The sequence below is a fragment of the Xenopus laevis genome, chromosome 3L, assembly GCF_017654675.1.
Source record: "Xenopus laevis strain J_2021 chromosome 3L, Xenopus_laevis_v10.1, whole genome shotgun sequence".
NCBI lineage: Eukaryota > Metazoa > Chordata > Amphibia > Anura > Pipidae > Xenopus > Xenopus laevis.
Window position 1 is genome coordinate 55,841,304 of NC_054375.1, and position 13,665 is coordinate 55,854,968.

Genomic DNA, 13,665 nt, shown 5'->3' on the forward strand with positions numbered 1-13,665 from the left:
TAATTTATCTTGGGAAATTCAGTGTCTGTTTTATGAAAAAAAAGTAATGTGTTTGTAAATAATCTGTACTTTGCAATCAGTTGGTTGTCTGGGAGTGTAAATATCACTAGAAGTGCACTTTGCTGCAAAAAGATGAATATTAAGCTAATAAACATTTATGGGTTCAATGCTACTAACTTATGATTTTGGAACAAAGCCTTATCATCTCAAGAGTTTTTCTCTCGGGGCCTCTCAGAAGAGTGTAATTACTTTATGCGTGTCTATATGTATGTAGGCACAGCTATACAGTATATTATGTATAGATATATACATACCCACACACCAGTTCATCACTGAAAATAGATTGTCTGCATGCTCAGTGACCAGCACTGTTAACTGACTTTGGATTTTAACCCTTGTTTGTACGAGTATGAACTTAGACTTTACGCTCCACTATTGCGGTGACCACTGGCCAGAGCACACGGAGTATGGGTAGGGTCACTGAACAAAATACAAGATTAGATGAACCCTCTATACATCTTTGAAGGGGCGAGTCATTACTGTTATAGAGCTACTGAAACGGGTTTGTTGGTCTGATGCAGTGAGTTCAATATACAGGTATGGGACCTTTTATCCAGAACGCCCGGGTTTTCCGAAATAACGGATCTTTCCATAATTTGAATCTACTTGAAAAACAGATAAACATTAAATAAACCTAATAGGTTGTTTCTGCCTCCAAAAATGGGTTGATTATATCTTAATTTGGACCATGTACAAGGTACTGTTTATTATTACCGAGAAAAAGGAAATCATTTTTAAAAATTTGGATTATTTGGATAAAATCGAGTCTATGGGGGCCAGCCATTCAGTAATTTGGAGCTTTCTGGATAAAGGATTCCATACCTGTATACAACAACATCATTTCATCAGATGTTGAAGCATTAAATAAACCCAATAGGATGGGTTTGCTTCCAATAAGATTAATTATATCTTAGTTTGGATCAAGGTACTATTTTATTATTACAGTGAAAAAGGAAATTAGATAAAATGGAGTCTGTGGGAGATGGCCTTTCCTTAATTTGGATTTCTGGATTCCATACCTGTATAAAATATGGCATTTCTATCCCATATTGTTTTTAGGGTTTAGTTCTCCTTCACATACAAGTTTGCTTTATATTACAGAACCTGGTGTGTGCTGCCTATCTACATAGTATACAAAGTGAAATTGTTTTTGTGCAAAGTCTGCTAATATGTGTGCAGACGAGGTATAGAACTATTGTTCTGCTTGGGGAAACCTTTGCCCAGTTCTCCAGGCCCAGCTGCCCTTTTATGCAAAATAATCCTCCAACGAGGACCTGTAGATGGATCCTTCTTATTTGTTTTAACTTGTTTCTTTTTGCCCCACTATATCCACCCTTCCCATGCGCAGTGTTAGCAAGAAGAGATGTCTTTATCTATGAGCAATGGAATAGTAGGTAAGGTTTGTGTCCCTTTAAAGAAAACTTTGGATATGAACACTTTAAGTGCCTCTGATTTGCAGGATTGTGCACTAGTGTTTCCATGTCATCCAATGTTTTTTAAAATCTACGGCATAGACAGGGTTAAAGTTTTGTAGCATTACATCACCCAGCTAATGTGTAGTGTAGATGATGGGAACTGTAAAAAGATCTGCAAACAGATGTTACAGAACTATAGGTTTAACCACAAATCTTACCAGAGTTTAGCTTCTCCGGCTAGCAGTATCTTTTATAGGGTTTATAGGATAAGAGATCTTTCCTTTATTTGGATTTCCATAATTTAAGTCTACTAAGAAAATAATTCAAACATTAAGAAAACCCAATAGATTCATATCTTTGTAACCCAATCATTTGTAACTTTCTTGATAACAGGTCTCTGGATAACGGACCCTAAACCTGTATATTTTTGTTATTTGGGCACTTGGAGCAGAGTTTTGTTAAGTCTATATTAAATTTTACCTTGGCAATATGGCAGCCACCACGAATATGAAAAAAAAAAATAGAAAATCCATTACCATGTTTTATTGCGTCCGTTTTCTTTTCTAGAAATGAGTTACTTGTATATGTAAATTGTATTTCCCTTTGAAATGGAGTGCACTTATTTAATATTTGAAATACTAACATTTCCAACCAGGTTTCTTTTTCTACTTCCATTCAGCTGCTTTCCTTTCATATTAGTGCTGCAATTTTGAGATGGACAATTCCTAATGGTATTTTTATGCTGAATACTCGTGTGCCATGAATGTATTCAAAGCCTTTCTGCGTTGTTGCGGTTTGATGCACTTTAATAAAATATTTCAGAAAAAAAAGGGTGGTTGTTGAGTGAATTGCTGTTTTATCTGTATATGTCATAGCAGCGCTGCATTTTGGGTGCATACCTGGTCACAGGATCTCACTTCAATAGAAACTAATGTGTTTTGAGTTTCAATGAACCAATCAACACAGTCTAACTGACATTAATGGTCATCAGTCTATAGAACACATAGGGGTAAATTTATCAAAGGGTGAAGTTCCGTCACTAGAGTGAAATTCCGCAGCTCTCAATTCATTTCTATGGGATTTTGAAAGGCGTATTTATCAATGGATGAAAGTGAAAGTTCACCCTTTGATAAATACGCCTATAAAAATCCCATAGAAATGAATGGAGAGTGGCGGAATTTCACTCTAGTGGTGGAACTTCACTATTAACTTCACTCTTTGATAAATATACCCCTTAGAACATCAGTCTATAGAGTACTTACTGGCAGAAACATTCATTCAGTGATTTATTTTATTCTGTCTATATAAAATCTTAGGAAAGGTATGTAGTGGAAGTTGCCATCCTGATGCAGATCAAATACTTGGCACAGGGTGTCGAACTCCACTGGGTTAATTCTGATGTTCAGAGCAAGGAAAACTGCACAGATGTCGGGAAAGGAGACTTGACCTGTGCCATGTGGATCTCTCTTCTTCAAGACACATTTGATTTCTCTCCAGCACCTCACAATATCGGTGGCAAGTTTCAGCTGAATCATTTCCACTCGATTTATCTTTTTGGGCCCTTTGGAAATAAAGGGGGGTAAAAAAAAGAATGAGTTTATATTCAAAGTGCCTTCCAGATACAATTCAGTAAATCCCAAGTTAGAAGTTGGGAGGATATTTCTACCTCTGCAGGAAAAAAGAAAGATGGTATAGTGATCCAGTCTATAGAATCTAAGGGCATTGTGAAGGCCGATTATATTCTGAGCTACTGTATGATGTAGCATGATTTGTAGCTGTGTCAGGTTATGCCTAAATTCTGCCAAACTATGATCAGCAGAAGTGTTAACTAACCCCATGGCATGAGGGTAATAATGATCCAGCCCTGGGTTTCTAATGGCCAATGCCTCAACTCTAAATTGAAACAATAAAGTCTCAGAAATCATTCATTTGTATCATCCTAATGATAAAGAGTTACCTTATATCACTGCACCAGTATAACTAAAGGCCCTGTTTAAGAAACAAAATCACATGAAGCAACTGAGGAACTCTGGAAATATCTGTTAACATTGGGTGTCTAATACACAGTCTTAGCAGTACTTTTATAGTGAGTGTTGCACCACCATGTTGGTGACTGTACCAAAGAACTCTTGAGACTAGTCTGGGCCTGACACAGTAATATAGTAAACAAAAAGGCAAACCTTTGCTCTACTTCACAACTCCCTAACCAGTTTCTCTTGAGCAACATGTTGCTCACGAACCCCTTGTATCCAGCAAAGAGGGCATTGATTATAAACACTGGGATGTGCTAATCATATAGGCATCTACCAGCTATTAAGCCATGGCTCTTGAATTGTACAACACCCATGGGCATAAAAATGTAAAATTATGATAGGAAAATCAAACACAGAGCCCAAGTTTTCCATTACGTTGGGCTACTTTGAAACCTGGCAGTCCTGTCCTTTGAAAGGCAAATGTATGACAGCATGTCTCTTAAACACAAAAGGGCTTTTATAACTAAGCACAGTACCAAGTACTGTCAGGATTTACTGTTACACTTACTTGACTGAGCCTGTGTTTTTATATAGGAAATACACTGTATATTCTTGTTATTAAATAAGGCTACAGCTCCCTCATATGTAGTCAGAAAGCATACAAATCAAGAAATTATGGGGCTTGTGGCCTGTTGGTTACTTAGGCAGAGGTCAGAGGCATATGAATTATGTACAGTAACTATCACTCTGCACCACTTTTTCTCACTGTAGCCCGATGTATGGGAACTTCTACTTCTACTGAATAAGAAATGTTCTTGCAAAACTGCTGGTTGTTACTTTAAAGTGTTTTTTTGGTTAAGCATGGGTACCAACTATCTATGATAATTGTGTGGAGCCTGGGAGAATTACTGGCACAGATGTCAGATCACATATAGAGGGAGAGATTTAGTAAAATGAGAACTTTGCAGCAATATGAATATTAACTAAAACCACCACCAGGGCATTCAGCCCGCAGCACAATGTACTATAGATATGCTTACCAGAATTCTCTGGTTTTCTTAGCCTTATAAAATGTTTCAGTAACTTTTGCAAAGAAATTGCTTCAACCGGGAAAGTGACTGGCAAACTACTCCATAACTCTTGCAGTTCCTCTGGCAGCAGGATCAGGTGCATCCTACATTTAATGGATAAAAAATAAGAGTTAAGCTCCTCCGGTCAGGAACGGACGTGAATGGTGTACAAGCTCTGTAAAAGTATTGCATGACATGTAGGTGCTACATAAGCAAAATATACTAATGATAAATTAATTGGCATGAGCTTAAACACTCTGAACTTCCAGAAATAAATATAAATGTTTTTGTTTTTTCACGCAGATACAACCAATTCCACAGGAAAAATAACTCCTAGCAGACAAAAATAGGTCGTTTAAATAGACTGTATATTCCCTTGTTCAACGTGAGTCAAATAAACAGGGCTGGTGCTGAATATACTTTCTGCCTATTGTAGTAATAAAGGAAACTCTATAGTTTTTGTTATTTATTGAGCTAACTGGAGAATTTCCTGGTTCCTGCAAGGTAGTTAAATGGGTAGACCACCTTTTTAATTATTTTTTTAATGATGCAGAGGGATTTTCCAAGAAGCTTTTTGTTAAACAGTTCTCCAGACTGGTATTTCAGCAGCTATTTAGTTGCAAGGGCCCCAATTAGTGTAGCAACTAAGCAGTGGCATGAGTGAGAGATTGGAATATGAATAGGAGAGGCCTAAGTAATTCATTATAACAATAAAACTGTAGTTTCACAGAGCAAAACATTTTTTTGGCTTCTGGGTTTAGTGACAAGGGAGATGCACCACAGGTAGAAGATGGTGTCATTAAGTCCAGTCCGCATGTCACTAACAACCAAATGTGAATTGCCACTGACTCCGTATCAGACAAGTATGTTATTTGTGCATGTGATTCAGAAATATGGTTACCGCACAAATATGGCGTCCAGTTTCTCCTTGTCTGCAGTACAGTCGTCATTTCTACAAGTGCTGATAAAAAGTTTGCAGAATGGCCAGAATTTATTTTGGAGCATGTCCCAGACGATAGAATTCAGCTAAAATGTAAAACAAAATGTTCTTCAACTTCAACAAGCTACATAAGGACATCAGTGTACAGGTTGGGTGTCTTTGGTTATTCACTAACTCCTACTGGAGGGGAAATAAACCTTCCCTTAAACCACCCTATTTGTGCCTTGTATCAATATCCTCTGACCTTTGCACCTTAAAGAATTTCTTAAAGGACATGTAAAGCCTACATTTTCCTACCAATCATATAAGTTGGGCATATCTTCCCCACCCAAGCCACATTATTTGTACTGCATATACCTCCTCCATTTGCCAGTGCCATCACATTTTCCTAACAAATAGCAGCTTTCACCAGGCGGCCATTTTCCCTCTGACACACATCTGCAAACATGACACCTGATAAAAAGTTTTGCTGGGGTTAAGCACTGTAATGGTTACGTTGAGCTCAGGGGCGATCCTGGCCATTTGCCACGAAGCGGCCTTCGTTATGCTACTCCCCTCCCAATGGCACTCACATTCTCAATGCAGGAGGGGGTCGGGGCGTCCACCTCGCTAGTGCAGAAAGCACAATTACGCTCTCTGCACTAGAAGAGCCGAATTTCCTGGTTGAAAAAAAGTAAATTCGCCTCTTAGCTACCAGGAGCGGCATCTTTGCCGCCCCTGGCAACCGGGGGGATGCTGCTGCCTGAGGCGAGTTTCTCAACTCGCCTCATTGGTGAAGCACCCCTGGCTGAGCTCAGGAGAGGTGTTAGGAGAAAAAAAAATAGGATCAGATTGCTAGTTTCTATGAGAAGGGACAGAGTAGGTTAGAGGAGTAGAAGGACTCTACGGTTAACCTTTTAACAACCAGAGTGGCAATTATCTAAAGATTTCAAACAGGCTGTTCATTGATTACATTTTTGTGGAGGTGGTTTACATGTCCTTTAGGAAGATATAAACCTTTCATAGCTCTAACCAAATGTTGCTGAACAACTTCCAGGGTATTGTAACATATCAACAAGCAAAGTGTGTATACCTTTCCTGAAACAGGCTTTTTTCTCCTCCTACCTTTGCAAATTAGGTAACCCAAGATTAATTTTGCATTGAGAAACATGCCTATCCTGTACTTCCCAGGAATCCCTTGCAAAGACTTCGGCAAGTGCCGCACTAGGCTAGTATAAACACAGGGCGAGAAACAGCCAATCCACTGGCCTCTACTCGCTCCTCTCTCTGCACTTACAGTCAGTGCTTCAGCTTCAGCTTGGCCCAGACACATGGAGTGATTTCAATGAAAAAAATGCAAGAGTTTGCATTTTCATGCCAAAATCCGCTCCATGTGTGTCTGCACCCAGGCCAACACAGTCACTGTAAGTGCAGAGAGAGGAGAGAGCGGGGGCCCAGGATCAGACTAGGCTGGAGGGATTACGGGAAAAAAACTGGTGAGCCCTATTTTTTGTGGACCCCGCCGGCCAAGACCTGAACCCTGCCCGAACCGATGCCCCCTACTTCCCTTTCCAGCCCCGGACACCGCAAGAAAAAGTTATGCGTGTGGGGGGGGGGGCCTGGAGGGAGTTTATAAACTTGGGTGGTGGGCCAGTGCATCAGCTGTTCCTTGGGAAACAGTCCCAAGTGGCACTAGCTTTAGAATTGCATGTGCTGTGTACCTATTAAAATACAAATATTTTACTCTACTACACATATGCAAGTCACACAGTTTGCCAATAATTGCAAAACAAACAAAAAAAACTTTTTCCATTTCTGGAGCAATGATTCACCTCTTGCAGGTCCCTCCGGGTTTGTGAGTAATTGTACCTTGATAAATCCATTTCTATGCTTTTGCGGTAGCGGATTTTATCTATGCGATGGTGGATTTTAATCAAAGTAGACAGCTTTTCTACCTCTTCGATAAGTTCAAATGGTGCAGGCCTGAAATAAACATTGACAACAAAATTAAGAAAAACAATACATTATAATATTTTAATACACATTATATACATTAAATATGCATCACATTGTAACATATGTTTCAAACAAAGACACATATCTGTCTGAGGTACAGTCACCACTGTATAAGGGTTTCCCTAGTGCCATATACTAGGGTTGTACTTGGAGCAGGCTCAACAAGCACTAATTATTTAGTAAAAAACTTAATTCAGATAATACTCTAAAAACCTACAGGCAGGTTAACTGACATCTGATTAAACTGACCCAGTGTGTGTTGTGTCGCAAATCTCCAAATCTACACACAACCCACCCAGTTATAATCACCCCATACAAAGCGTGGGTTTGCAACCTAGCATTACCCCTTCTGTCACCTCATCTAGCCCTATGGGGGAATTCCTTCGGAGTACAAAGTATGGCCACAATGGGGCCTACGTACACTAGGGGGATTTGGTTAAGTATGGAGTGATACGCCCCAGGACCGAAATTAAACATGTCCAAACCCAGGAGCCTCTTCCCTGGTTCTCCTATTTCCAGCTTAGACAGGCCACCAATACCCAATTTCAAGGGAACACTATGAACCTTACAACCTCTAAGATAGAATCAGCCCTTAGAGCCCCCACCACCAAGAAACTTGTCACCGGGCTGTACTTGCTTCTCTTAGCTACTATTAAGCCTCCATTTAACGCAGCGGATGCAGCCTAGAGCAGAGACATCCCAGGGTTGGATGATGAGGACTGGGAGGAGGCAACTGATAGGGCCTATGACTACCTTGTCTCAACCAGAGATAGACTGATCCAGTTCAAGATCCTTCATAGACTCCACTTAACCAAAATAGACTGTTCCATATGAACAGACTCGACTAACCACAGTGTCCTAAGTGTAAGGCCTCAGAGGCATCTTACCTACACCTCATCTGGTCATGTCCCCGTATCTAAGCCTTCTGGTCTCAGGTTCGCAACTGCATTCAGGATAAAACTGCATTACCTAAACTAATAACCCCTAAGGTATGCATTCTTGGGGTAATAAATGAGATCACCCCAAGGGTGGCCATGAGAATACTTTTCCGTACACTACTATTCTATGCCAGGAAATGTATCCTCCTGAATTGGATGTCCCCCCAAGCCCCAACATTTAACGGCTGGTTGAATTTGCTAAAAACAACACTCCCCCTAATACAACTCACCTATGCTGCAAGAGGGTGTCCCCAGAAGTATGATCTGGTGTGGCGGGACTGGCTGGAAGCCACAGAGGAGCCTTAATGTCAGTGGGACAAGTTAACTATCTATAACTATCTATACCACTTATTCAAGTGGTGTAGGGGTAACATGTAAGGAATTATAAATGAATCAAAGAATATACAAGTGTACAGGACTCAAATATATTAAATACTTATGCTGTACTGTGATAATTATAATAAGATGGAACCACACATGATATAATGTTTGTTTGTTTATTGTTATAAAATGCAAAATAAAACCCTTTAATAGTGTGTGTTGTGTGCATGTTTGGAAGATTGAGCTTACTGGGGCCCACTGGGGCAGGTACTGATGTGAATGATAAACAATCTTTGTAAAGTGCTGCATAAATGTTTCAGTGCTATATTAATAAAGAATAATAATCATAATTTAAATCATAGGAAGGTTTACCTCTCAATACATTTCCTGAAAATAGGGCTCTAAATCATAGTTATTAAGCCAATTTATTTTGACTTTTTTGTTCGGTAAGTTGTGTCACACTGCCATCTGCTGGTTTGTTCACTAATTTGAAAATGTAAGTAGGCGTCACACTCGCATACACAGGTATGCTGCAAAGTGTAGTTATTATTATAAACACATATTGTCTCAGGAGGATAAGGACAATGTGCAATTACACACATTTAAGGATTCCCAAAAAGAGTCCACTGGACTCCTGGTGAAGCATTGAATTGCAAAGTCCAAAGTGTGGTCTTGATGGCAATACTTCAAAGAGAGCCTTAAATAACCAGAGTTCATTTTTAATGTGAATCAATCAATGCCCACATAATATATTAAAATATACCCACGTGCAAACACATTTTAAATATACTTACCCCAGTGGGGCAGTTTAGCATTACCTAACAAATGTCTGTCCCCCAACTGGCAGTAAGAGTTCCATTAACAGCCCCACTTGTGTTAGTATAGTAGTTTAGCAGTCAGGGGTAGCTTAGTTTAATTTTTTCTACTTCGAATAAACTAAGTCTATCGAACATATGCATTTTTCTAAGCATAATTTGAATTGACAAGTTTTTGTTGAAAAAAAAATCAAATTTCAAATGCTATTATATCTCCCCCTTCGTATTAGAAAGGGGAGATTTACCACAAATTATGGCCTAGGGACACTGATTCTTTTTGCCAGACTGCAGAACTTACCTGTCTTGAATGAGGGAAAGGAACTTTGTATAGGATAAATAGCTGGAATCTTGCAGTGATAGGCTATGGACCAAGGTCTTCATGTGTTCCTCAGTCAGTTCGATTTGCATCTTCTCCATTACTTCTTTGAAAACTTCACAACTGACAAAGCCACTTCCTGCTCCATCATTTTCCCTTGATTATAGGATTCAGTCTTAAACATTGTAATTGTTTTGCCCGATTCAGATACTTACAAATATTTACAGAAATGCAAACTTTTACTGTAATGATCTGTCACATATGGCAAACCCAAACCCCAGGTGGGTGACTGGATTCCTTTCTAGGCGTGCTCTTCTGCCTATAACAATTACCTTTAGCTTTGGGCCTAGCCCTCAGCTACTCGGTGACGCCAGGACTTACTGCAGGATAATCCAGAAACTCCCACTGGGGCAGACAAGGGCACTGAACATATAATCAGGGAAGGAGTCGATAAAGAAGGATCTGGACCAGATAACAGGAGCAGAATGGTGAGGCAAGGAGTCAAAAAGGAACAACAATCACAGGGAACAGAGCACCTAGGACCAAGTACGCTTGACCTATAATGGGCAGTGAGTCAGTGCAGAGGAGGGGGTTATACAAGCAGACTAATAGTTAATACTGAGCACCTGTTGCCAGAATACAAGGCAGTTTCGTAACTACCAGGGTTGCATCCAGGCCCGAATCCCCCTTGGGCCCGCCAGAGCCACGATAATGGTTATAGTCGGTGGCTGGGCAGGGGGAGATTTTATACAGGCCCGGATTTGTGGTTAGGCCACAAAGGCCCAGGCCTAGGGTGGCAAAATAGGGATGCAGCTGCCCAGCTGCATCCCTAAGGAGAGCTGGGGACTCAAAGCTCCCAGTGCTCTTGTGTTTGAAAGTGCGGTCGCGCACGTGGGGCCAGCGATAGGACCATGAGGCAACTGGGACCATGTGGCTTTGGGGTGCCGCTTCTCGAAATCCGGCCCTGATTTTATAGCATGTATGTCAGCAGCATTCCGGCACGCGATTCATTGGGGGAGGGCCAGCCTGGGTGCCAAACCTGTACCATGGCCCGTCGGGGAGTAGTTACACCACTGATACAAGGATACCTTAACAGTGAAGCAGGACCTTAGCTGTCTGCTCACATAGAGCAGAGGTAATGAAAACATCAGGTCACTGGTTCAATTCCTGGCTGTTACATGTTCATTTCAGGGCACCCTGCATAAAATAGTGCAATGGGCACCACTTAACAATAAAAAAAGCAAGTGGCAGTGGTGTAACTACAAAGGAGGAAAAGTGTTTTTGACTCAAGCGTATATTACTGTATAGAGGTAATGAAATAAAGGATGCAACATATGATGGAATTCAAAAGTCTCCTCTCCTGTAACCACTGCTCCTCTGTGTTCAGCTATGATAACCACAGTTAGGGGCCATATACCTTCCAAAGCAGCGTTTTCCGACCCAAATGTTGCTGTGCTACACCTTTCAGCATTCCCTTGCATATTATCAAAGGTTATAGCATGATATGAGCTGTAGTCCAGAAACCATAGAGATGGATACTTGGAGAAATCCTGCACTAAAAAATTTGGATGTAGGAGAGAAACTTACAAAACATAAGAGGGGTAGCCACTATACCACTGGCCTTGGGAAAGACACAAAAATGGCATTGCCAGGCAGTAAAAGTTAAAGGTCTTTATTATGGTAGCCTTGTACAATTTCTACACCCTAATTCCTTTAAAAAAGTGCTTCCACTTTTTGAGGTGATTAAATAGAGGGCATAATTAGGTTGTATTTAAAATGAGATTTCCTATTATTTTCAATAGCACCTTATGATTTAACACACAGTACCTAGTGCCTGTAAGTGCATTGAAGCAGCTGATTCTGCTACAAATATAGTCTGCTTACCGAAACTGTGTAAGCAATCGAACAAAAGGCCCCTGACATAGCAGGAAAAGCCGCCACTCTGCTTGCACAGCTGTTAAGAATTCTCTGTGGCTTTCCTCGTGTCCATCAATGTCATCATTTATTCTGGAGAAATAGAAATAAAAGGTTTTCATGCTTAATTATTTACATACAGGGACAATGGCAGCTCATTTTTCATTTGATCTAACATACTATTTTAAAAGTAAAACATAATTATTCCAAACAGAACAGCATTTTTAGGACTTGCCAATAGAGTCTTAAGGACTAAGCACCAAGGAGAGTAGTATCATCAGTCAGTAGAGTCATGGGTTGCTCTTACTGCAGTTGGTTACATGCTATGCAAAGCCATGCCAGTTCATAGAATCCCACATTGGAGAAGAAAAGACACTGGAATGGGGAATGCTTCTCATTTTACACTCAAGACAGATTAAAATAAATAAGGGCAAATTGTGACACCTGGAAAGTTTCATGTTGGTTTTAGAACAGCTTCTTATTGTTTTTTTGTTGTCAAATATACGTCAGCACTCCAATCCATTTGGCAATAGTTGAAGGGAATACTACGAAAGTCAAGAGGAGGTTGAAAAGTTGGCAATCTTGGAAATAAAAAAGTTTCCCTATCCAGGACAATGAGTCATGAGCTTGGCATTGACATTGTATTAGAACAGTGTCAGTATCCATTTGAGTTATTGATTTGCAGTGACTAGAGTACAGAAGGCTGGCCATAGATGCAGAAGCTGAGTGGATGTGCTTTAAAGTGGCAATTGGGGGAAAGGAGCCCATTTCCGTCTTCATCTGTTACTAAGAATTCTCATATTATACAAATATATAACCAGTATGTGCTAAGTTCAAATGCGTTAAATGAGCTTACCGCTGTACACGGTGGGCCCGGGTGCACACAGCCCAGACCTTCAGCAAGGGGAGCAGATACCATTAAACTTGAAAAGAGGCTGGCTCAAGCCTGGACCCACGAAATAGTAAAGCTTACATTTTATTTTCCATAATTAAGAACCATGACTTCATAGAAAGACACTTATTTTTCATCACGCAAAGAGAAAATAAAGCTAGGATTGGCACCTGTCCAGTTTTGACCCAACTGTCTGCCCAGTTTTCCAATTAAGGAAGGACTGAGCGTAGGACTGGCCAGATATGGGATGACTTTGACATAGTTGGCCAGCTTAAATATATTGCAATATATGGACATCTTCCTTCCTATATTTTTCATTCATCATTCATTCTTCCCTATTAATATCATTGGCATTAGTGGCTGGTACTCATCTCCAAATAATCTGTCGAGGTGCATGGTTTATCATGAATGGACACAAATGGTATGTGAAATAGTCCAATGCAAAAGAGTGCTGATCCTTACCAGACATAAATACCACTTCATTACTTACTTTATATAGTAGACTCTAAAACAGTTACCTACCTTTGCTTTTTGCCTTCCAGCATTTTTTTCATGAAGCTGAGACTTGACCTGCTGTTTAGTTTCTCAGCAAATGTCAGAAAATCCACCATCCCATCTCTTCTCCTTAAGTTAAACCTAAAAGCACAGTGTATGTAATGTTTGTCTGTTATGTCTGTCTAACTGACTAAGTAATAATGCTGCCAATTACATTTTTACTAATAAAGATTTAAATATTTGTCATTGCTACAACTCACGTGATTATACAGTATTTAGTGATGCATTTAAAGCCCACTTTTATTTAATTTTTAGTTAGAAGATAATGATTTTGAGAAACTTTCAATTCAAGATGAATTTAAATCTAATGGATTCTGATTTTGTACCTGGCCAGAAGATGCTCCATATCCACAGGCTTCATGGGGATACTAAAAGCAGCCAGAAAGTGCCGAAAGTCACATCTACTGATCTGAAACAAATTGTTCACGTTTGTTTTGTGCTGTTTTACTAAAACATTAGGT

At 39.9% G+C, this 13,665-nt stretch overlaps 1 protein-coding gene across 1 annotated transcript in view; it reads right to left on the minus strand.

The window, feature by feature from the left end:
* Nucleotides 1–2,648: 2,648 nt before the first annotated feature.
* Nucleotides 2,649–13,665, minus strand: part of LOC108711010 — a 32,075-nt gene continuing 21,058 nt past the window's right edge. The window contains exons 11-18 of the mRNA XM_018252307.2: nt 13,531–13,613; nt 13,172–13,285; nt 11,728–11,850; nt 9,826–9,999; nt 7,270–7,420; nt 5,420–5,544; nt 4,489–4,622; nt 2,649–3,036 (exon numbers count right to left, since the gene is read on the minus strand). Coding sequence (XP_018107796.1) covers nt 2,762–3,036; nt 4,489–4,622; nt 5,420–5,544; nt 7,270–7,420; nt 9,826–9,999; nt 11,728–11,850; nt 13,172–13,285; nt 13,531–13,613 — 1,179 coding nt within the window. The 3' untranslated portion in view covers nt 2,649–2,761. The remainder of the gene's footprint in view (nt 3,037–4,488; nt 4,623–5,419; nt 5,545–7,269; nt 7,421–9,825; nt 10,000–11,727; nt 11,851–13,171; nt 13,286–13,530; nt 13,614–13,665) is intronic.